At 42.5% G+C, this 23,520-nt stretch overlaps 1 protein-coding gene across 4 annotated transcripts in view; it reads right to left on the reverse strand.

The window, feature by feature from the left end:
• sec23a (Sec23 homolog A, coat complex II component) overlaps positions 1–23,520 on the reverse strand; it is a 103,811-nt gene that overhangs the window by 41,316 nt on the left and 38,975 nt on the right. For all 4 annotated transcript variants that reach the window (XM_068039297.1, XM_068039296.1, XM_068039299.1 and 1 more), the window contains exons 7-9: positions 15,754–15,898; positions 5,416–5,574; positions 78–193 (exon numbers count right to left, since the gene is read on the reverse strand). In XM_068039297.1, the coding sequence (XP_067895398.1) occupies positions 78–193; positions 5,416–5,574; positions 15,754–15,898 (420 nt within the window). The remainder of the gene's footprint in view (positions 1–77; positions 194–5,415; positions 5,575–15,753; positions 15,899–23,520) is intronic.

Below are 23,520 nucleotides of genomic sequence, written 5' to 3' on the forward strand. Positions count from 1 at the left end.
ATTTTATGCACTGAGATTTGACTTTGCACTGTAGGATTAGTAATTTGATTTGAATATGCCACATAGCTTGTACTCACCCTGTATGATTTGGGCAGCACTTCATTTCATTGAGCCCAGTCTGATCCAATGCACAGGCATAGATATCAATAACATGGCCATTTGCTGCTGCTCGATTTGACAAGGCTTCATAGTGCTTCATTAATAGTGAAGGATAAAATACTGAAATATTAAACCAACTCAAAGTGTCCTACACACACTAAGCTTGGTACAAAAAAAAACTCTTCGTTAGCATCACTTATTTTTTCTAACAAAACAGTTCTGCCAAATTTGATGCCAACAGTTATTATATTACTGAATTGTAGATAGAATACAGTAATTTGAAAAGTCTGCACTTTAGACAAAACTAATGCCCCAATATCTACAGTACAGAATAAAAGTTGGTTGGGATGACATTAGAGTATGGTAGAGGCAGATTCAATTGTGGCTTTCAAAAGGAACTGGATAAGCTCCTGAGAGAAAATAAACTGAGGGATATGGGGCTATGCCAGGAGATTGGGACCAGCCGAGCTGTTCTTGCAGAGAGCCAGCATGGACATGATGGGCCAAATAGCATCCTTCTGTGCTGTAACCATTCTAAGATTCTATAAGTATGTAGCACATTCAAGCGCTTAGATCATAAACTAGTCATCGGAATCTGTTGTTAGCTCCATCTTATTTATTCATTTTGGCACTGATGAACGGAGTAGGCAGACTGAATAATGTAAGTGGAAGAGGGACTGTGAGGGCATGAACATTGAGGAGTGGAGAAAATAAGTGTGCGCACAGGAAGAACATGCTGCTGTTTGGAACAACGAATATCTTTTCTCATAGGGGAGGGGTCAATAACCTGGGGGCATAGATTTAAGGTAAGGGGCAGGAGGTTTAGAGGAGATTTGAGGAAAAATGTTTTCACCCTGAGGGTGGTTGGAATCTGGAACACACTGCCTTAAGAGGTGGTAGAGGCAGGAAACCTCACAACATTTAAGAAGTATTTAGATGAGCACTTGAAACACCACAGCATACAAGGCTACGGGGCAAGTGCTGGAAAATGGGATTAGAGTAGTTAGGTGCTTGATGGCCAGCACAGACATGATGGGCCGAAGGGCCTGTTTCTGTGCTGTATAACTCTGTGACTCTAACACTGGATGGGAAAGGGTTAGATGGCTCTGGGCGTTAATCAGCTTTCATCTCAGTGGGAGGTTGAACTGCACTCAGCCAGTGCCCAATTCCATCTCTGTTGGTGGGGGAGCCATGACACAGTGAAGATTTGCCAAAAAAATGGGGTGTAGGGCTGAGATTTCTTCTGGAGGAGAAGAGACAACGCAGGAATAGTAATAGCTTGCAGAAGGGCAAGCTTCAGTTTCACTGAAGGAGGGATATTTTTCTACTGGGGAAAGCAGGATGGCTTGGTTTTCCTTTGATGGGTTGGAGCAAGAAGATTGTCTTTGCCCTCAGTGAGGATGGAATTGAAGGTGGGTTTTTCTTCATTGGGCTGGAGATGGGAAAGTCCTGAATTTTCCCTCAAAGTGGGTGGGGGGTGCGCAGGTTTAGTCAAATTTCTGCTAAGTGAGGGAGATTATGAGACTTGTAGCAGCATTTCTGTTGAGTGAAGTAGTTTGCTGGCAGGATTTCTGTGGGGGAGCTGTGGCAGCCTCCCTGAGATGGTGGGCGGATGTACTGATTTTTACTCAATCGTGTGGTGTATTGATTTCAGTTCAGTGGGATTGGCTGTGGCCTTACTGCTGGTGTGTGGGATGTGGTTGTTCTGCTTGTTTCTGATCAGTGGGCATTGTTGGCTGTATTTCTGCTCAGATGGGGGAAGGTGTTGATGAAGGGATTTCCACTGGTGCACTTGTGGTGGGGTGTGCACACTGACTTCTATTCACAGGTGGTGGGGTGCTGTTTCTTGCTATTTTGATCAGTTGCGGGGGGGGTGGTGTGGCGATGCAGGGTAACACGGTAATGGCAGAGACTTTAAACAAGCATTTTGTATATGTCTTCACAGTAGAAGGCAAAATGTATCCCAAGAATAGCGCAAAATCAAGAGGCAAAAGAGAGGGAGGCACTTAAAACAATCGCTATCACGAGAGAACAAGTACTCAGAAAAGTAATGGGACTAAAGGCTGACAAGTCCCCTGGACCTGATGGCCTGCATCCTAGGGTCTGAAAAGAAGTGGCTGCAGACATAATGGATGTATTGGTTGCAATCTTCCAAAAGTCCCTAGATTCTGGAGAGGTCCCAACAGATAGGAAAACTACAAATGCAACACTAAAATAAAGGCAAAATACTGCGGATGCTGGAGATCTGAAATAAAAACATAAAATGATGAAAATACTCAGCAGCTCTGGCAGCATCTGTGGAGAGAGAAGCAGAGTTAACATTTCAGGTCAGTGACCCTTCTTCAGAACTAGCTAGTGGGAGACAGAATGCAGGAAACTATAGGCCAGTTAGCCTAGCATCTGTAATTGAGAAAATGTTAGAATCCATTATTAAGGAATGAGTAGCAGGACATTTAGAAAACCATAATTCAAAAAGGCAAAGTCAACATGGTTTTATGAAAGGGAAATGGTGCTTGACAAATGTTTTACAGTTCTTTGAGGCTGTAACAAGCAGAATGGCTAAAGAGGAACCAGTAGATATAGTGAATTTGGAATTCCAAAAGGCATTCGTTAAGGTGCAACTTAAAAGGTTACTACACAAGTTAAGAGCTCCTGGTGTTAGGGGTAATATATTAGCATGGATAGAGGATTGGCTAACTCACAGGCAACAGAGAGTCAGGATAAATGGACATTTTCAGGTTGGCAAACTGTAATTAGTGGAGTGCCACAGGGATCAGTGCTGGGGCCTCAACTATTTACAATCTATATTAGTGACTTGGATGAAGGGACTAAGTGTATTGTAGCCAAATTTGTGAATGATACAAAGATAGGTAGGAAAGCAAGTTCTGAGGAGGACACAAAGTGCCTGCAAAGATATATAGCTAGGTTAAGTGTGTGGGCAAAAGTTTGGCAGATGGAGTATAATGTGAGAAAATGTGTGGTTCTCCATTTTGGTGGGAAGATTAGAAAAGTAGATTATTATTTACATGAAAAGAGACTACAGAATGCTGCAGTGCAGAGGGATCAGGGTGTCGTTGTACATGAATCACAAAGTTAGCATGCAGGTACAGCAAGTAATTAGGAAGGCAAATGGAATGTTGGCCTTTATTACAAGGGGAACAGAGTGTAAAAGTAGGAAAGTCTTGCTACAACTATACAGGGTATTGGTGAGACTGCACCTAGAGTACTGCACACAGTTTTGGTCTCCCTACTTAAGGAGGGATATACTTCACTGCAAGCAGTTCAGAGAAGATTTAGTAGGCTGATTCTTTGGAAGAAGGGGTTGTCTTAGAGGAAAGGTTGAGCAGGTTGAGCCTGTACACTTTGGAGTTTAGAAGAATAAGAGGTGATCTTATTGAAACATATAAGATTCTGAGGGAGCTTGACAGGGTAGAGGATGTTTGCTTTCGTGGGGGAATCTAGAACTGGGGGCACAGTTTCAAAATTTTTGAAATTCCCTTCCCCAGAGAACAGTGAAGGCTGGGTCATTGAATATATTCAAGGCTGTGTTAGATTTTTGATCTACAAGGGAGTCAAGGGTTATGGTGGTTGGGGGGCGGTGCGTGCAGGCAGGAAAGTGGAGTTAAGGCCACAATTAGATCAGCAATGATCTTATTGAATGGTGGAGCAGGCTAGAGAGGCCAAATGGCCTACACCTGCTCCTATTTCTTATGCTTTTATGATCCATTTTCTTAGTTTAGTTTGTGCACACTTCGTTTCTTTTCTTATTTGTTCGCGGGATGTGGGCGTCGCTGGCTAGGCCAGCATTTATTGCCCATCCCTAATTGCACTTGAGAAGATGGCGGTGAGCTGCCTTCTTGACCATTACTGTCCTTGGGGTGTAGGTACACCTACAGTGCTGTTAGCAAGTGCTTCCAATATAACTTCCTTTTTGCTCAACCAAGGTCTCCCTTCCACGATGGTTTCATTTCCCACATTTCTGCTCTCACCCCTTCTCCTCCCTCCCAGAATCATGAGCGGGTTCTCCTTATTCTCAACTTCCACCCCACCAGCCTCCACATTCAACAGATCATCCTCTACCATTTCCACCACTTCCAGCAAAACGCCACCACCAAACTCATCTTCACCTCCCTTTCAGCATTCTGAAGGGATGGCTCCCTCTGCAACACTCTGGTCCACTCCTCAATCACCCCTTAATACCACCTCCCCTTCACAAGGCACCTTGCAGGAAATGCAACATCTGCCCTTTCACCTCCTACCTTCCCACCATCCAGAGCCCCAAATGCTCCTTTCAGGCGAAACAGCTATTTACTTGTACCTCTTTCAAATTGTATAATGTATTCGCTGCTTACCAAAGGACCAAACACAGATTAAGTGACCATGTCACAGAACACTTCCATTCAGTCAGCAAGCATGATCCTGAGCTTCCAGTCACCTGTCATTTTAATTCTCAACTCCACTCTTACTCTCATCACTCTGTCCGAAATCTCCAATACTGTTCTAATGAAGCTCAATGTGAGCTTGAGAAACAGCACCTCATCTTATGATTAGGCACTTTACAGTCTTCCAGTCTCGATACTTAATTTAACAATTTCAAATTGTAACCACTGCCCCCATTTTTCCAGATGGCAACTATTGATGTGCATTCTGTTATTCCCATTTCCACCTCCTCCAGACCCATCTTTTGTTTCTTCATTTGTCCCATTATCATCTCCTTTGGCCCTTTAATCTCTCCTGCTTTCCAGCCTATCACAGACCTTCCCTCTTCTTTACGCCCTCCCTTTTTTCTGCCTCTGTACTTGCTTAAAATCTGTTCCATCTCTTTTTCAAGTTCTGGATGAAAGGCCTGTCACATTATCTGTTTCTCTCTCCACAGATGTTGCCTGACCTGCTGAGTATTTTCTGCATTTTCTGTTTTTATTACACAAACTATGGCTGTATTTGCTGGCATTTAGAAGGTTAAGGCATGATTTGATGGAAGTTTTCAAGATATTAAAAAGAGAACTGATAGGGTACATAAGGAGAAACTATTCCCACAGGTTGGGGAGTCTAGGACTAGAGGGCACAGTCTACAGCTGGACCTTTCAGGAATGAAGTTAGGAAACACTCTCTTCCATAAATGGCAGTAGATTTGTTAATTTTGAATCTGAGATTGATAGATTTTTGTTACCTAAAGGTATTAAGGGATACATGGTAAATGTAGTTAGGTCACAGATGCACCATGATCACACTGAATGGCAGAACAGACTCAAAGGACTAAATGACCTATTCCTGCTCCAATGTTCCTATTTAGGAAAAGATATGCATAATATTTACCTTCATGGCTTTCTTCATATATTTAATGTTGTCTTTCTCAATGTCATGCCAAGACCTGATAGGTGTCTTTAGATCATCACCTACAACCATTCCAGGTCCTTGTGTGGCTGGTCCCCCAATGAACAACATCACACGACCGCCAGTGTTGGGGAAAGTGCACTGTTTTAAAAGAAGAAAAATCAGATGAAAACACAAGAGAAAATATAACTAGTTGAAAAATTAACCAAATGCACTACTGTGTAGCATAGCACTATATTATTACTTACTGGCTTTAAGTTACAAGTTCAATTTTGTAAAAGTCCTGACTAATTTAGGTAAGGTTTTTCTCGATCTTCGACAATTTATATATAACAATTCATACAACCTTGCATTATTGAAATGAAGGCAGATTTTGAATACCTGCATTATTATTGGAACTTCAATAGGTTTCTCTGAATAAAGTCTAACTTTACCCTATAGGGCAGAAGTGTAGCAAAGTCAGTGTTAATAGTTCTGATTACTGGGATTATTAGGATTAAATTATGAATCATTTCTCTTCATGCTGAGAGACCTGGAGTTGTGGAGGAACAAAGATTTAAATATCAAGATACAGAAATCACTAAAAGCTGGTGCACAACTACAAAAAGCGGTCAAACAGGCTAGTGGAACTTTGGCCTTTATCTCAAGGGGAGCAGAATTTAAAAGTGAATAAATGATGCCTCAGTTCATCTCTTGCAACGTAAAAACATCAGAGGGCTTGATGGGGTAAAAGATGCTGTTTTCCCTAACTGGAGAGCCTAGAGCTAGAGGATACAGACTCAGGATAAGTGGTTGACCATTTAAGACTAAGATGAGGAGAAATTCCTTCACTCACGGGCTGGTTAATCTTTGGAATTCTCTACCCCAGAGGGCTGTGAAGGCTCAGTTGTTGAGTCTATTCAAGATTGAGAACAATAGATTTTTGGACTAAAGAAATCAAGAGATATGCAAATAGGGCGATAAAGTGGAGGTAGAAAATCAGTCATGATCTTGTTGAATAGCAGAGCAGGCTCGAGGGGCCATATGGCCTACTCCTACTCCTGCTCCTGTTTCTTTTCTTCAATTGCACAGAGCTTTGGTCAAACCCTTTATGGAATGCTGCTTTGAGCTTTGGATGCCAAATTCAAATAAAAATAGACTGGCCTTGGAAAGGCACCTTCAACAGAATTATTCTAGGGTTTAAAGGGTTAAATTTTGAGGACACTTTGCATAAACTTGCCTGGTTTTCCCTTGAGTTTGGAAAGTTAGGAGGTGATCAAAATGATAAAGACATTTCATAAGATAGATACAGAGAAACAAATTTCTCTTTTGCGGGAATTCAGAACAAGAGTACATAATTTTAAAATTAGAGCAAGGACATTTAGGAGTGAAATCCGGAAGCATTTCTTCCACACAAAGGGTAATGGAAATCTGAAACTCGATCTCCCAAAAGGCTGCGGATACAGCATCAATTGGCATTTTGAAGACCGAGATTGATAGACTTTTTGCTAGGTAAGGGTATCAAGAGATATGGAACAAAGGTAGATAAACGGACTTGAGGTACTGATGACCCATGCTCCAATTGTCAGAAAAGACTCCAGTGGCTAAATGGCCAACTCCTGTTCCTATATTGCGCTGTATGCGGAGTATCAGACCTCTGAATATCAGTCATAATATCACTGTTGTGAATTTGAAGATATATAGAAACAGACATCAATGTTTGTAATAATATTCCATGTAAATTAATACAATTCAGTCAGTAGCAATATTACAAGAAGACTGAATATGGACTTTGAATTCAGAATGCCACTGAAAGCCAACCTGAAAGCAGATAACCAGCTGTTAAAAAAAATTTTGCCGGAGCCAAATACTCATGGAAACATCCATTAAGACTCATACTGCTAAGTGCATTTGACATAATTCATAGGAAAAGAATAATGCAGCACGGGAGGCCATTCATGCCTGCGCTGGCTCTTTAGTAGAGCCGTCCAATTAGTCCCATTCCAGCTCTTTCCCCATAGCCCTGTAATTTTTTTCCTTTTAACTGATTTATCCAATTCTCTTTTGAATGTAATGATTGAATCTGCATCCCCATCAGGCAGTGGATTCCAAATCACAACAACTCGTGCAAAAGAAAATGTTGCAACTTGTTGCCACTTATTGTTTTGCTAATCGCCTGACATCCATGTTCTCTCATTATCGACCACAGGATGTAGTTCTCATGAAAGGTCATCAACCTGAAATGTTAATCCTGTTTCTCTCACCACTGATGCTGCCTCAACTGCTGAGTATTGCCAGAATTTTGAGTTTTTGTTTCAGAGTTTCATCATCTGTACTATTTTGCTTTTGCTTTGTATATCCAAGTTCAGGTCTTTAACGTATATCAAAAAGGGCAATAGTCTTAAAACCGACCCCCTGGAGAACATCACCGTATACCTCCCTCCAATCCAAAAACCAACTGCTCACTGCTACTCTCTGCTTTCTGTCCCTTAACCAATTTTGTATCCATGCTGCCACTGTTGCTTTAATCTCAGAGGCCTCAATTAACATACTATCAAAATTACAAGCACATAACTGATTTTTTTCACAATCAGACTGCGACTTCAATATGAGATCAGACAGCAAAGTAAACATTAACCAGGAATGTCAGAGTTAAACAGCACAGAAACAGGCCCTTCGGCCCATTGTGTCAATGCTGGCCATCAAGCACCTATCTATTCTAATCACATTTTCCACCACTTGGCCCGTAGCCTTGTATGCTATGGCACTTCAAGTGCTCATCTAAATACTACTTAAATATTGTGAGGGTTCCTGCCTCTACACCCTTTCAGGCAGTGTGTTCCAGATTCCAACCACCCTCTGGGTGAAAACATTTTCCCTCAAATCCCCTCTAAACCTCCTGTTTTTACCTTAAATCTATGTCCCCTGGTTATTGACACCTCCGCTAAGGGAAAAAGTTTCTTCCTATCTATGCCCCTCATAATTTTGTATACCTCAATCACGTCCCCCCTCAGCCTTCTCTGCTCAAAGGAAAACAACCCGAGACTATCCAGTCTCTCTTCATAGCTGAAATGCTCCAGCCCAGGCAACATCCTGGTGACTCTTCTCTGCAAACTCTCCAGTGCAATCACATTCTTCCAATAGTGTGGCGCCCAGAACTGTGCAGAGTACTCCAGCGTTTTATACAGCTCAATCATAAACCCCCTGCTCTTATATTCTATGCCTCAGCTAATAAAGGCAAGTATCCTATATGCCTTCCTAACCACCTTATCTACCTGCACTGCTGCCTTCAATGACCTACGGACAAGTACACCAAGATCCCTCTGACCGTCTGTACTTCCTAGGGTCCTAAAATCCATTGTATATTTCCTAGCCTTGTTAGTCCTCCCAAAATGCATCATCTCACACTTCTCAGGATTAAATTCCATTTGCCATTGCACTGCCCATCTATATCGTCCTGTAATCTAAGGCTTTCCTCCTCACTATTTAAGACACTGCCAATTTTCGTGTCATCTGCAAACTTATTAATCATATCTCCTATATTCACATCTAAATCATTAATGTACACTACAAACAGCAAGGGTCCCAGCACCGATCCCTGTGGCAGACCACTGGTCACAGGCTTCTAATCGCAAAAACAACCTCAACCATCACCTCTGCCACCCAGCCAATTTTGAATCCAATTTGCCAAATTGCCCTGGATCCAATGGGCTCTTACCTTCTTGACTAATCTCCCATGCGGGACCTTATCAAAAGCCTTACTGAAGCCCACGCAGACTACATCAACTGCTTTACCCTCATGTACACACCTAGTCACCTCCTCGAAAAATTCAATCAAATTTGTTAGACACGATCTCCCCTGACAAAGCCATGCTGACTATCCTTGATTAATCCCTGCCTTTCCAAGTGGACATTAATCCTGTCTGTCAGGAATTTTTCCCAAAAGTTTCCCGACCACTGATGTTAGACTCACAGGCCTGTAATTACCTGGTTTACCCCTACTACACTTCTTGAATAATGGTACCACATGTGCTGTCCTCCAGTCATCTGGCACTTCTCCTGTGGCTAGAGAGAATTTGAAAATTTGTGTCAGAGCCCCTATCACCTCCCTTGCCTCACATAGCCTGGGATACATCTCATCTGCGCCTGGGGATTTATCCATTTTTAAGCCCGCTAAAACCTCCTACCATTCAATGTTAATTTGTTCAAGTATATCACAATCCCCCTCCCTGATCGCTACACTTACATCGTCCTTCTCCATAGTGAACACAGATGAAAAGTAATCATTTAAAACCTCACCTACGTCCTCCAGCTCCACACACAGATCGCCACTTTGGTCCCTAACGGGCCCTACTCTTTCCCGGATTATCCTCTTGCCCGTAATATACTTATAAAATGCCTTGGGATTTCCCTTTATCTTGCCTGCCAGTGTTTTTTCATGCCCCTCTTAGCTTTCCTAATTACTTTAAGTACCCCCCTACATTTTCTATACTCCTCTAGGGTCTCTGCTGTTTTTAGCCCTCCGAATCTGCCATGAGCCTCCTTTTTTTTCCTTATCCAATCCTCAATATCCCTTATATTGTTGGCCCTAAACTCTCACTACTTCCTCTTTGTATGACTCCCACTGATCTGATGTAGACGTTCCTACAAGTAGCTGCTCCCAGTCCAATTTGGCCAAATCGTGTTTGATCATATTGAAATCGGCCTTCCCCCAATTCAGTACCTTTATTTCTGGTCCATCTTTGTCCTTTTCCATAACTACCTTAAATCTTAGAGTTATGGTCACTATCCCCGAAATGTTCCCCCACTGACACTTCTACCACTTGTCTGGCTTCATTCCCCAAGATTAGGTCCAGTACTGCCCCTTCTTTGGTAGGACTTTCTACATGCTGGCTCAAAAAGCTCTCCTGGGTGCACTTTAAGAATTCTGCCCCCTTTAAGCCTTTTGCACTAAGACTATCCCAGTTAATATTGGGGAAGTTGAAATCCCCCATTATTTTTACACTTCTCTGAAATTTGTCGACATATCTGCTCCTCTCTCTCTCCCTGACTATTTGGAGGCCTGTAGTACACTCCCAAAGTGATTGCCCCCTTTTTGTTTTTACGTTCTACCCATATGGCCTCATTTGAGGAACCTTCTAAGATATCATCCCTCCTTACAGCAGTAATTGACTCCTTGATCAATAGTGCAATGCCACCTCCTCTTTTACACCCTCCCCCGTCACACCTGAAGATTCTATACACTGGAATATTGAGCTGCCAGTCCTGCCTTTCCCTCAACCATGTCTCTGTGATAGTAATAATATCATATTCCCATGTGTTAATTAACGCCCTCAATTCATCTTTTTTTAGAACATTACAGCGCAGTACAGGCCCTTTGGCCCTCGACGTTGCGCCGACCTGTGAAACCATCTGACCTACACTATTCCATTTTCATCCATATGTCTATCCAATGACCACTTAAATGCCCTTAAAGTTGGCGAGCCTACTACCGTTGCAGGCAGGGCATTCCACGCCCCTACTATTCTCTGAGTAAAGAAACTACCTCTAACATCTGTCCTATATCTATCACCCCTCAACTTAAAGCTATGTCCCCTCGTGTTTGCCATCACCATCCGAGGAAAAAGACTCACTATCCACCCTATCTAACCCTCTGATTATCTTATATGTCTCTATTAAGTCACCTCTCCTCCTCCTTCTCTCCAACGAAAACAACCTCAAGTCCCTCAGCCTTTCCTCGTAAGACCTTCCCTCCATACCAGGCAACATCCTAGTAAATCTCCTCTGCACCCTTTCCAAAGCTTCCACATCCTTCCTATAATGCGGTGACCAGAACTGCACGCAATACTCCAGGTGCGGTCTCACCAGAGTTTTGTACAGCTGCAGCATGACCTCGTGGCTCCGAAACTCGATCCCCCTACTAATAAAAGCTAACATACCATATGCCTTCTTAACAGCCCTATTAACCTGGGTAGCAACTTTCAGGGATTTATGTACCTGGACACCAAGATCTCTCTGTTCATCTACTGTTCGCCCTGGACACTGGAAGTGTCCCTGACTTCCCACATTGCACAGGAGGAGTACTCCACGTTTCCCTGCCATATCTTACCCTTAATTTACTCCCTTTAATATCAAATTAAAAAGCCTCACAAAAGCAAGGAATAAAGTAAAACAGCTGAATGCAAGTTCTGAAAATACAACAAGAAGAAAAACATCAACATATTATCAGAGGTGTAAGCTTTTTGAACATTAGAATCCGAGGAAGCTATTAAGCATAATAGAAGCCAAGTGCCTGAAATGGGCTCTTTTAATTGTTTAAGAACAGTTATCAATTGAATTGCTGTAAACAATTGTGGGTAGCTGGCTAAAAGTACATACTAAGACACACACACATTTGGCAATAACTTCATAAATAATTATGTAACAGCAGCCCTTAAGCAGAATGGCTGGTTCCAGAGTGATACAATTCAGGTTTGTGCCTGTAGTTGATCCTGTAAGGCCTTGTATTGTTCAGGGCAATGCTATTAGAAAATAGTCTACTTTATCATGTTGCTCTTGAGGCACAAACTATCAAATTTAAAAATAAATTGCATAAACATTTGAAAATGAAGAATGTAACAAAGGTACAGTGAAAGGGCAGGGAAATGGGATTAGAATAGTAAGCTCCAGCTGAAGAGTGAGCCACTGGCATAGACATGATATAAAGCACATAACCTACTATTGCGCTGTAATTCAACAATTCGGAACAGACGAGTAGGCTATTTGATCCCTTGAGTCTGTTCTGCAATTAGATCATGGCTAATTTGTATCTTAACTCCATCTATCCACCTTGGTTTCATAACCCTTAACACCCTTGCCTAACAAAAATCTATCAATCTCAACTTTGAAATTTTCAATTGATCTCCAGCCTCAACAGCTTCTTTGGGGAACAGAGTTCCAGATTTCCACTACCCTTTATGTAAAGAAATGCTTCCTAACATCACCCCTAGCTTTAACGTTAAGCTTATGTCCCCTTATCTTGAAATCCTCCACCAGAGGAGATAGCTTCCTCTATGTATCCTATCAATTCCTAAAATCATCTTAAACATTTCAATTAGATCACCCCTTAATTTTCAATTCCATAGGAAACATTGTCTATGCAGCCCATCCTCATAACTGAATATTTTCATTGCAAAACTGTTGTAAAAATTGTAACTACTGGGCAGTTTTTAATTACTTCAAAGCTCAAGGTCTCCCTCTGCAGGTCTTGCAAGACAACACCACTGCTTTTTGCATAGAAAGAAAGCTATTAAAAGTCAAAATCAAGCAATGTTTTGCAGCAATAACAGCAACTTGCGATAATATAGCATCTTTCACATAGCAAAATGTTCCAAGCATAACCAGGTAAAACTGACAATGAGTCAAAGGAGGAGATAATTAGGAGAGGTAACTAAAAGCTTGAAGAGGTAAGGTTTAGGAAGAGTCTTAAAGGATGAGAGTGATGGAGAAGCTTAGGGAGAAGGAATCTTCTTCCCACCAACAAAACAAATAAAACCTTGATAAAGAATCTACACTTTAGGTTTTTTTTCCTACTATTCTGAAGAAAAGAGAGTTTGGTCAGAGGTTACATTGTAAATATTATAGGAAATATGGCCTCCCACAACTTCAAAAAAAAAGCAATCCTGCCCTTGCCCCCAACATGGCAAGAGAGAAGCACTTCAATGAAGTTACACCTGTATTCCTCATCTCTTTCTTCAAGTTGGCATACCTGGCACATCCCCAAAGCACCAGTAGAAAGCTGACATGGGGGGGACATAAGAAAGCTGACAAATTGTGGCATTGCCTAAGAGGCACTTGGGACAAAGACCGATGCCTTACTCAGAAATATGCAACAAAGTACTGAAACAGATCATCACAGCCTACACATAGGACCAAGTCCATGTTAAAAGCATACATTAAATAAATAGCAACCCACACAGTCCCATAAATTATACTCTACCTTGATGGATAAATGCTGGAGGCACTGCAGCTGCAAAAATGTGCCACACATTCTGGACCATTATCCAGAATCACAAAGACCAGAACAGGCCTTGCAGTTCCCTCATCTTTATAAAGTGTAACAGGATACAACGGGCAGTGAGAAAATGCATTCTCCAATGGTGGCACATAATTGCCATCAATTAAAAAAATGTGGAGAATATGCCCATTTAAAGGAATTGAAGTAGCAGTCCACTAGGATATAGAACAGGGATGTCCAACATACGGGCCAAGGGCCAGAATCCAGCCGTGCCAAAGGTTTCCATCCAGCCCGGTAAGGATGACAAATTTCTGTTGGAAGTTCGCCATTGCATTCATCCAACCCGACAAAATCTTCTGTGACTGACAACAGCTGCACCTCCTTTACGACATGGCAGAAAAGCCTCACTGCACATGTCCTCCTTTACGAAGATGATAGATTCTCTTCAGAACCTAATGTTCTGGCACTTTTGCTAAGGTGGCTGCACCCGGGCTGTGTGGCATGTCTGCCAGTGCTTCCCACCTGAACTCCCTTCCCATTGTAGCCTTCCTGGCCGAGAGCTTGGGCCCCAGCCCCGCACTGGCACTGCCTGTGTATGGACCCAACCTGAGCGCCAGGTTCTTCATCTCCACCACCATCACCGAGGAGGAGCTGCCTGAGCCAAGGCTCAGAACCTGGGGGGACAGGGTGCTGGGTTTACAGGTCATAGAGTCATAGAGAGGTACAGCACTGAAACAGGCCCTTCGGCCCAACGAGTCTGTGCCGACCAACAACCACCCATTTATACTAAAATTGGTAGGGCAATTCAAAGAATTGGGGCAGCACAGTGGCGCAGTGGTTAGCACTGCAGCCTCACAGCTCCAGGGACCCGGGTTCGATTCCGGGTACTGCTTGTGTGAAGTTTGCAAGTTCTCCCTGTGTCTGCGTGGGTTTTCTCCGGGTGCTCCGGTTTCCTCCCACAAGCCAAAAGACTTGCAGGTTGGTAGGTAAATTGGCCATTATAAATTGTCACTAGTATAGGTAGGTGGTAGGGAAATATAGGGACAGATGGGGATGTTTGGTAGGAATATGGGATTAGTGTAGGATTAGTATAAATGGGTGGCTGATGGTCGGCACAGACTCGGTGTGCCGAAGGGCCTGTTTCAGTGCTGTATCTCTAATCTAATCTAATCTACCTTAATCCCATATTCCTTACCACTCACTGGCAAGTAAAGTTTCTGCACAGTTTAGATGAAACATAATTTCTTAAAGATGTGCAAACCCAAGGAACAGAGTATCTGTAGACAGCTGGGGAGAGGGGGGAGGAGGATGCAATCTGACATGTGTTCGGACCAGATGAGAAAGAGGTCTAGGGTTCCCTTTCAGCCTTCACCTGGTCTTACTGTAACAGGGTTTTATTTTTAAACACACTGTGTTTTTAGCTCCCCCTTGGTGAATCCTTGTTCACCGCTTTCCAATTATAAAGCAAAGAAATCAGCACAACAGGTTTTTCTCAGGTTTAAAGAAGAAAAGTGGAAATTTATTAAACTTAAACTCTAATTCGGTTAATGTCTACAGATACATAACGTGCCCACGCTAGCATGCATACACGATACACACATGCAAATAGAGACAGAAAAGAGAAGAAAAATAAAGTGGAAAAGTTTTAAGCAATATCTGAAGAGTTGTTGTTACGGTTCTTTGAGCTCACTGTAGAGTCCTTGATTGTAGGTTTTCCTTGGGGCCCAGTATTCTTCTTAAACCTTGTTCACTGTGGGAGACTTTTCTCACTTGGGGTTCATGTGTCTTCAATGGGTTTTGGAGTTCTGTGGGAAAGAAATGGGAGCAGACAGGCAGGAAAGGAGGTCTGCTTCAGTCCAGGAGCATTCTGCTTTCTGCAGACTCTCAGTTCAAAACTCTGCAACAGCCAGTTAGTCATGTGACTAACTGATCTGACCACATCCGTTGGTGGATTGAATTGGAGCTGGGAATAGCTCCTTTGTCTACAAGCACTGTCTGTTAATATGTAAAGAAAAACATTTCTGCCAAGGTCTGGCAATTCTTATAACAAGCCCTCTCTTCTTCCCAGCAACAATTTGAAATTTAATGTCCATGTGGCAAAATTAATATGCCTCATTCTTGGCAGCTGAGGGGCCTGCATGACACATGTTAGACAAATCATAGCTAGCTAACAATATAAAATAAATGCCCACTTCTAGCAGGGTGCACTATGTAGGTACAGTTAATATTATTGCAATAAGTTCAACTGAGTTAGTATGACTCACTTTATTTCATGTGGCTATACATCTGCTCTCTTGCCAACTTAATACACATAAAATAGAATTTCTTAGCGAAGGGTTCCATACCTCCAATAGACCAACAGCAATGGACAGAGCAACTCCAGTTGATCTCAGTGGTCTCTTCCCCTGTGGTACAGGCCAAGGGTCACGTTGCAACTCTCCCAAAAGATCAGTCAAGTTCATGTCAATTTTTTGTACTGGTTGCAAAAATCTGTAAAATGAAGTTTTTAAAAATTTTATACTCCAGGCACTTCAGGACCATCATGCTGCTTGATGTGGATGTTCAATTCAGCTCCCCAAATAGTGAATGAACAGGACAACACCAAACTAAGAAAATGATGTACAAACTTAAAAATATGAAAATACTAAGACTTAAAGATAAACTCTAAGCTCCAAATAATATTTAATGCACAAAACACTTCTCGGTCCTGCCATAATTTTCTCTTTTATTTACGGCTTGAATGACAATTCCCCATTTTATCCATCAGAGACCTTTGGAAAGATTGACTGATAGTGGCTTGTTACTGACATTGGTAGATTACATGCTACTTGTTTAAAAATGCATGGGAAATGCTATTAATTAGATAGTATTCAGAACAGTATGATTTAACAAAAGATGAAATTTTCCTGCCCAAGTGGCCAGCCTCCACCTTGTTAACTGGTAGAAAAAAAAGATACAAGGCCCCCCAATCGTCAGAGGGAAGTGGAGGAGCATATATTTAGGGAAATCACAGATAGGTGCAGGAATTATAGGGTTGTAATAGTAGGTGATTTTAACTTCCCTAATATTGACTAGGACTGCCTTAGTGCTAAGGGATCAGAAGGGGAAGAATTTGTTAAGTATGTCCAGGATAGTTTTCTGAAGCAGTATGTGGATGGCCCTACTAGAAAAGGGGCTACACCCAACCTCCTCTTAGGAAATGAGGATGGGCAGGTGGTTGATGTGTCAGTGGGGGAGCACTTTGGGACCAGTGACCATAACTCTGTTAGCTTCAAGATAGTTATGGAAAAGGATAGGACTGGTCCTCAGGTTGAAGTCCTAAATTGGGGGAAGGCCAATTTCAATGGCATCAGACAGGAACTCTCAAAAGTTGAATGGGAGAGGCAGTTTATAGGTAAAGGGATGTCTGTAAAGTGGGAATCTTTTTAAAAAAGTGAGATAGGAAGAGTTCAGGGCTGGCATGTTCCTGTTAGATGGAAGGGCAAGGCTGGCAAGTTTACGGAACCTTGGTTGACGAGGGATATTGAGGGTCTGGTCAGGACAAAGAAGGAGGCATATGTCAGGTACAGGCAGCTGAGATCGAGCGAGTCCCTCAAGGAGTATAGGGGATGTAGGACTACACTTAAGAAGGAAATTAGGAGGGCAAAAAGGGGCCATGAGATTTCCCTGGCAGATAAGATAAAGGAGAATCCTAAAAGATTCTATAAGTGGCGCAGTGGTTAGCACCGCAGCCTCACAGCTCCAGCAACCCGGGTTCAGTTCTGGGTACTGCCTGTGTGGAGTTTGCAAGTTCTCCCTGTGACCGCGTGGGTTTCTGCCGGGTGCTCCGGTTTCCTCCCACAGCCAAAGACTTGCAGGTTGATAGGTAAATTGGCCATTATAAATTGCCCCTAGTGTAGGTAGGTGGTCGGGGAATGGTGGGGATGTGGTAGGGAATATGGGGTTAATGTAGGATTAGTATAAATGGGTGATTGTTGGTCGGCACAGACTCGGTGGGCCGAAGGGCCTGTTTCAGTGCTGTATCTCTAATAATAATAAAAAAGAGTCAAAGGGTAGCTAGGGAGATAGTAGGTCCCCTTAAGGATCAGTGTGGCAATCTATGTGTGGAGTCACGGGAAATGGGCGAGGTCTTAAATGAACATTTCTCGTCCGTATTTACCGTGGAGAAGGTCATGGGAACTAGTGAGTTCAAGGGAGGGAACAGCGATATCCTGGAGCATATCAAGATTACAAAGGAGGTGGTGTTGGAGGTTTTGAAGCACATTAAGGTGGATAAATCCCCAGGGCCTGACCAGGTGTATCCTAGGATGCTATGGGAAGCAAGGGAGGAGATTGCTGGGGCCCTGGCAGAGATTTTTGTATCATCGTTAGCCACGGGTGAGGTACCGGAAGACTGGAGGATAGCTAATGTTGTGCCTTTATTTAAGAAGGGCAGCAGGGATAAGCCAGGGAACTACAGGCTGGTGAGACTTACATCAGAGGTGGGAAAGTTATTGGAAGGGATTGTGAGAGACAGGATTTATATGCATCTGGAAAGGCATGGTCTGATTAGGGATAGTCAGCATGGCTTTGTGCGTGGGAAATCATGTCTCACGAATTTGATTGAGTTTTTCGAGGAGGTGACCAAGAGGATTGACGAGGGCAGGGCGATGGACGTTGTCTACATGGACTTTAGTAAGGCCTTTGACAAGGTCTCGCATGGTAGGCTGGTCCAGAAGGTTCGAAGGGTGAACTAGCCAATTGGATACAAAATTGGCTTGGTGATAGCAGGCAGAGGGTGGTAGTGGATGGTTGTTTTTCAGATTGGAGGCCAGTGAACAGTGGTGTGCCACAGGGATCAGTGCTGGGCCCTCTGTTGTTTGTCATATATATTAATGACTTGGATGTGAATGTAGGGGGCGTGATTAGTAAGTTTGCAGATGACACCAAAATTGGTGGTATAGTGGGCAGTGAAGAAGGTTGTCTAAGGTTACAACAGGAAATAGATCAACTGGGAAAGTGGGCAAGGGAGCGGCAAATGGAATTTCACGCAGACAAGTGTGAAGTGATGCATTTTGGGAAGTTAAACCAGGGCAGGACGTATACAATGAATGGCAGGGCCCTGGGGAGTGTTCTTGAGCAGAGAGACCTTGGGGTGCAAGTACATAGTTTCCTGTAAGTGGCAACACAGGTAGACAGGGTGGTGAAGAAGGCGTATGGCATGCTTGCCTTTATCGGCCGAGGCATTGAGTACAAGAGTTGGGACGTTATGTTACAGTTGTACATAACGTTGGTTAGGCTGCATTTGGAGTACTGTGTGCAGTTCTGGTCACCGCACTACAGGAAAGATGTGATTGAGCTAGAGAGGGTGCAGAAAAGATTCACAAGGATGTTGCCTGGTTTGGAGGGCTTGAGTTATAAAGAGAGATTGGATAGGCTGGGTCTGTTTTCCCTGGAGTGAAGGAAGCTGAGAGGGGACATGATAGAGGTATTTAAAATTATGAGAGGCATAGATAGGGTAGATAGCCAGAGTCTGTTTCCTATGGTAGGGGTGACTAAAACTAGAGGGCATAGATTTAAGGTGAGAGGGAGGAGGTTTAAAGGGGATCAAAGGGGTAAATTTTTTACACAGTGGGTATCTGGAATGAGCTGCCTGAGGAGGTGGTGGAGGCAGGAACAGTAGCGACATTTAAGAGGCATCTGGAAAGGTACTTGAATGAGCAAGGCATAGAGGGATATGGAATTAATGTAGGCAGGTGGGATTAGTATAGATAGGCATTATGGTCGGCATGGATGCGGTGGGCCGAAGGGCCTGTTTCTATGCTGTATAACTCTGACGTCTTAAGATTGTCAGCTAACATATACAAGTGGTGATTGAAGAACTTTCTGGCTTCCTTCTGAGTAAGCAAATGATTGGTGGTAGGAAAAATATCTATTCTGAAGCACTGTATTTGAAATTACCCAAATTAATTTGTGCTACACATTTGCAAAACTGATATGGTTGACAGGAACATAAGTGTCTAAATTGGAGCTTCTCTTCAAAAATATATGCTTCTGCACTTCGAATTGTATAATGCTAGTTATTATGAGGATGACTGAGGAACCTTTCTTCCCCCTGATTTTCTACTGGTCCCCCAGCCCTATGCACATCCCAGGTTTATTGCCAACATATCTTCCCTCCTTCCCTCTCAGCACTGAGCAACTCTCCATTTTTGCTGATTTCCAACTGCAACTCATCTCCCGTTGCCCTCTCTCTTCTGATTTTGTTGTCCTGTCCTCTCAAAACCTCTCCATTCATATAATGCTTCCCTAGCCATATCCACCCACTCAATCATGGCATCTCACATGGTCTCTCTACTCCAGTGGTATCGATTAGACAAACCCACCTCTAATCAGTCTTGTATCTCTTACCACATACATCTCCCAACACCACTTCATTCTGTGTATGTCCTTTGAAAAACTCTCCTCCATGTCACTTACAAGTGCACTTTAAAACTCCCAACTGCTTAGTCTTTGGCTTCCATTTGCCACCACACTTTCACAGCTGTCAGTCTGCTCAATCAGTCCCTCATCTGCACCTTTGAAGCCTTTGTCCCCACTAAAATCTTTCCTCTCTCCAATCCCTCTAAGATCAGGAACAAACAGCCCCTTGAGCCTGCTTCACCTTTCAATGGCTGATCTGTATCTTAACTCCATTTGTCTGCCTTGGTTCCACATCCCTTAATATCCTTGCCCAACAAAAACCTATCCACCCCAGCTTTGAAACTTTCGGTTGGCCTAGCCCCAACAGCTTTTTGGTGGGAGAGTTCGAGTTCCACTACCCTTTGCGTAAAGTGCTTTCTGACATTACCACCTGAACGGTCTAGCTCTAATTTTAAAGTTATGCCCCCTTGTTCTGGGGGCATAAACTATTTCCAAAGGAAATAGTTTCTCTCTATCTATCCTGTCAAATCCTTTAATCATGTTAAACATTCAATTATATCACTCCATAATCTTGTACATATTGCACCCTCAAGTCCAAAGGGTGCAGAATTAAGCATATCTGGCATACAACCGATTTAGCCATCCATCACCAAATCTGGCTGGACCATATCAAGCACTATTGTTCATCACTCTCCTCTGCCAAAAACAGCATCCATTCCAGGATCATCCTGGAATGTTGAGATAAACCTAGACACCTTTTCTCCATTACCAACTGTCTTCTCAAGCCTCTTTCCTTCAACCCTCACCTCCAACAACGAAAGGTGTTCATGGACTCCTTTATGGAAACCATCTCTTCAGCTGTCTCTGCTATTTCCCACCTCCCCTCCACTTACCTTGCTCATCAACTCAACCCTCCGTCGAGGCTCCCTCCTACACTGGCCCCAGTCCCAGGTTCTTCTCTAGTGTCTCTCCTATCTTTCCTCATGCCCTTTCCAAGTACATCTTGTCGACGACACATATATCCAGCTCTTCTAACCACATTCCCACTGAACAGCTGACCATTCAACATCCTTCCTATTACCCATGACAGCCAACATTGAAAATGGTTCCCTCTCCATAGGTACTGTCCCCTTCCCTAACAAAACAGGTGTTATCATACATCTCCTCAAAAAAATCCACCTTTGACCCTGCCCTTGCAAATCATTTCCAACCTCTGTGAACGTGTTGTCACTGTCCAAATCAATGTTCAACTTTCCCTTAACTGATCAGTTGTAACCAGTGCATTTCTACGAAAATATATGTTAGAGACATTTGCTGATTGTTATGATCAGGTGAGGAGGGGTCGAAAGGTTCCCCTCTTATCCTTCTCCTTTTTTGACCTCAACAAGATTTATTCTTTTACACAGTGAATGTGCTTACCAAATCAGTGAGTATTTAACTCTTTTAGATGCTACAATCATAAAAGAACAAATCTGACAGGTTTTCTTGACTTTAAACAAGAAAGAAGTTAGTTTATTGTACTTAAAATCAAAGCCTGATCTAAGTAAAAATAATAAACTACGCTCCAACTTTCTCTCACACACACGAATCACACAGACACAAATAGGCTACACAGTAAAGAAGAGTAGATTAGTTGGATTAGAGTCCTTTTTAAAACAGGGGTGTAACATTTGCAATCGTCTGGCACCATCCCCATATCGAAGGAAGATTTGGAGATTGGGACAGACATCTGCAATTTCCACCCTTACTTTCCTCAGCAATCTAGGATGCACCCATTTGGAATGGGTGATGTTTCTAATATGAGGATTGCTCATCTTTTAACTACCTCCTCTTTATATAGTTTTATCATATCGAATATTGTTACTACCTTTTCCTTTACTGCTATGTTGGCAGCATCCTCTTTAGTGAAGACAGATGTAAAGTACTCGTTATGTATCTCAGCCATGACCTCTGCCTCCACAAGAATATCTCCTTTTTGGTCCCTAATGGGCCCCACCTTCTTTCCATAGAGTCATAGTCACTTACAACACAGAAGGAGGCCATTCGGCCCATTGAGTCTATGCCAGCTCTTGCTAGAGAAATCCAGTTAATCCCATTTCGCCCGCTCTATGCCCATAGCCCTGAAAGTTTATTTCCATTTACATATTACTTTACATCTCTTCTTTGCTTCATCAACATCTTTGATGTGTTCCATTCATCACTGTTCAGTCTTCCAAAAGGACCACTTTTAATGCCCAATACACGTGTGGAAGTTTTTGTTTAAAATAATGCATTAAAAAAAATGCCACTAAATATACCGAACAATGGATACAAAAGATTCCCCGTTTTTAGTTATCTGCAAGTTCCTGACGGCTAGCACTCTTCCTGGGGTCAGTAGATACGGCAGCGAGGCATTTCCCGTCAGTGACATCATGACAGAGCTTTGTGAATGCACATTGGTCATGCCGTCATTCTGTTCAGCAATGAAACAAGCCTTGTTGTGCAGCTAGTTTACAGGAAGACTGTCTGCATTATCCAGTGGTAAATGCATGCAGATAGATCTCTCTCGCCTGATCCAGGCTTTAAAGAATTATGTACCAAACATTACCTCAGTGGCATGAGCAGAGATGGATTGAGTATGAAAACAAAGCAAACAAAAAGGGCATAAAACTGAAGAAATTATCAAAGCAAGAGGAAACAGCAAACCGCAAATGTTACAATATAACAAATCAAATTGTTTTCCCCAGACTTTTCCTTGGTGTGTTCACAGAGCAAGAACAAATGTGTGGTCTACAGGTAAGCACAAGATGGGATCTGTGCGTTCATTTTATTTCTTTAGAAATAGGCTTGGCTGTACATCAAAACATTATTGATATTTTCATGTACAAAGTAGGCATGCCCTAAATGGATTTGTTTTTCTGTAGTAAGAATGATCCTAAAACATACGTCAATATCCATAAGAGAATTTACTACAAGGAAAAAAAACTGAAAATTTCAGAAAGGCAAGGCCTGTAGTTAGATGTGATCGCAAAGAGGGCATGCTTTTAAAATTAAAACATCTAAAATTTAAAAAAGCAAATTCATCTGTGCCTGGAACAGAAAATTAATTCCAGAGATGTCCATGCACAGAATTATAATATTGCATCGTATACTTCAGTATCAATAGTGTGACTGCAAAACATGAATTTAAAAAATGAAGCTTCTTCTGTGGCTACCCACAGAACAACTGTATTCCGTGGCTACCCACAGAACAACATGATGTTCAGATGTATTTTTGAAGTCATAGAATCATAGAAAATTTAAGACATAGAAAGAGGCCACTTGGCCCATCATGTCTGTGCCGGCCAGAAAACAATCCACCTAAGTCACCATCATTCAGGTATTTTAAAGGCTGAAACTAACAGCTCAAACAGTGGAATTTACGACAATATTTTCAGTGAAGTGCGTTGTCAGTTTATTTCTAAATTTTCCAAACTCTGATCAACTTGATAGCGGTCAGAAAAGCTATTTAATCCAAATCCAGATGGTAACAAAACACTGTTGAAGAGAACACTGCCTCAACCTGATAGAGGCTTCCTACTTAGTATAGTGCTCAAATGGTAGCTGAAGTGTGTGGTGGATAAGAAACTGACCCTTTATCTCAGGTTATAATCCAATCCAAACAGAAGGATGAAAATCTCTTGTCAGCTGGCTGTTAGGATCATGTGTGAATCAAGCATAGGCAGTCTCAA

This window comes from Heterodontus francisci, chromosome 9 (genome assembly GCF_036365525.1).
Source record: "Heterodontus francisci isolate sHetFra1 chromosome 9, sHetFra1.hap1, whole genome shotgun sequence".
NCBI classification, from domain to species: domain Eukaryota; kingdom Metazoa; phylum Chordata; class Chondrichthyes; order Heterodontiformes; family Heterodontidae; genus Heterodontus; species Heterodontus francisci.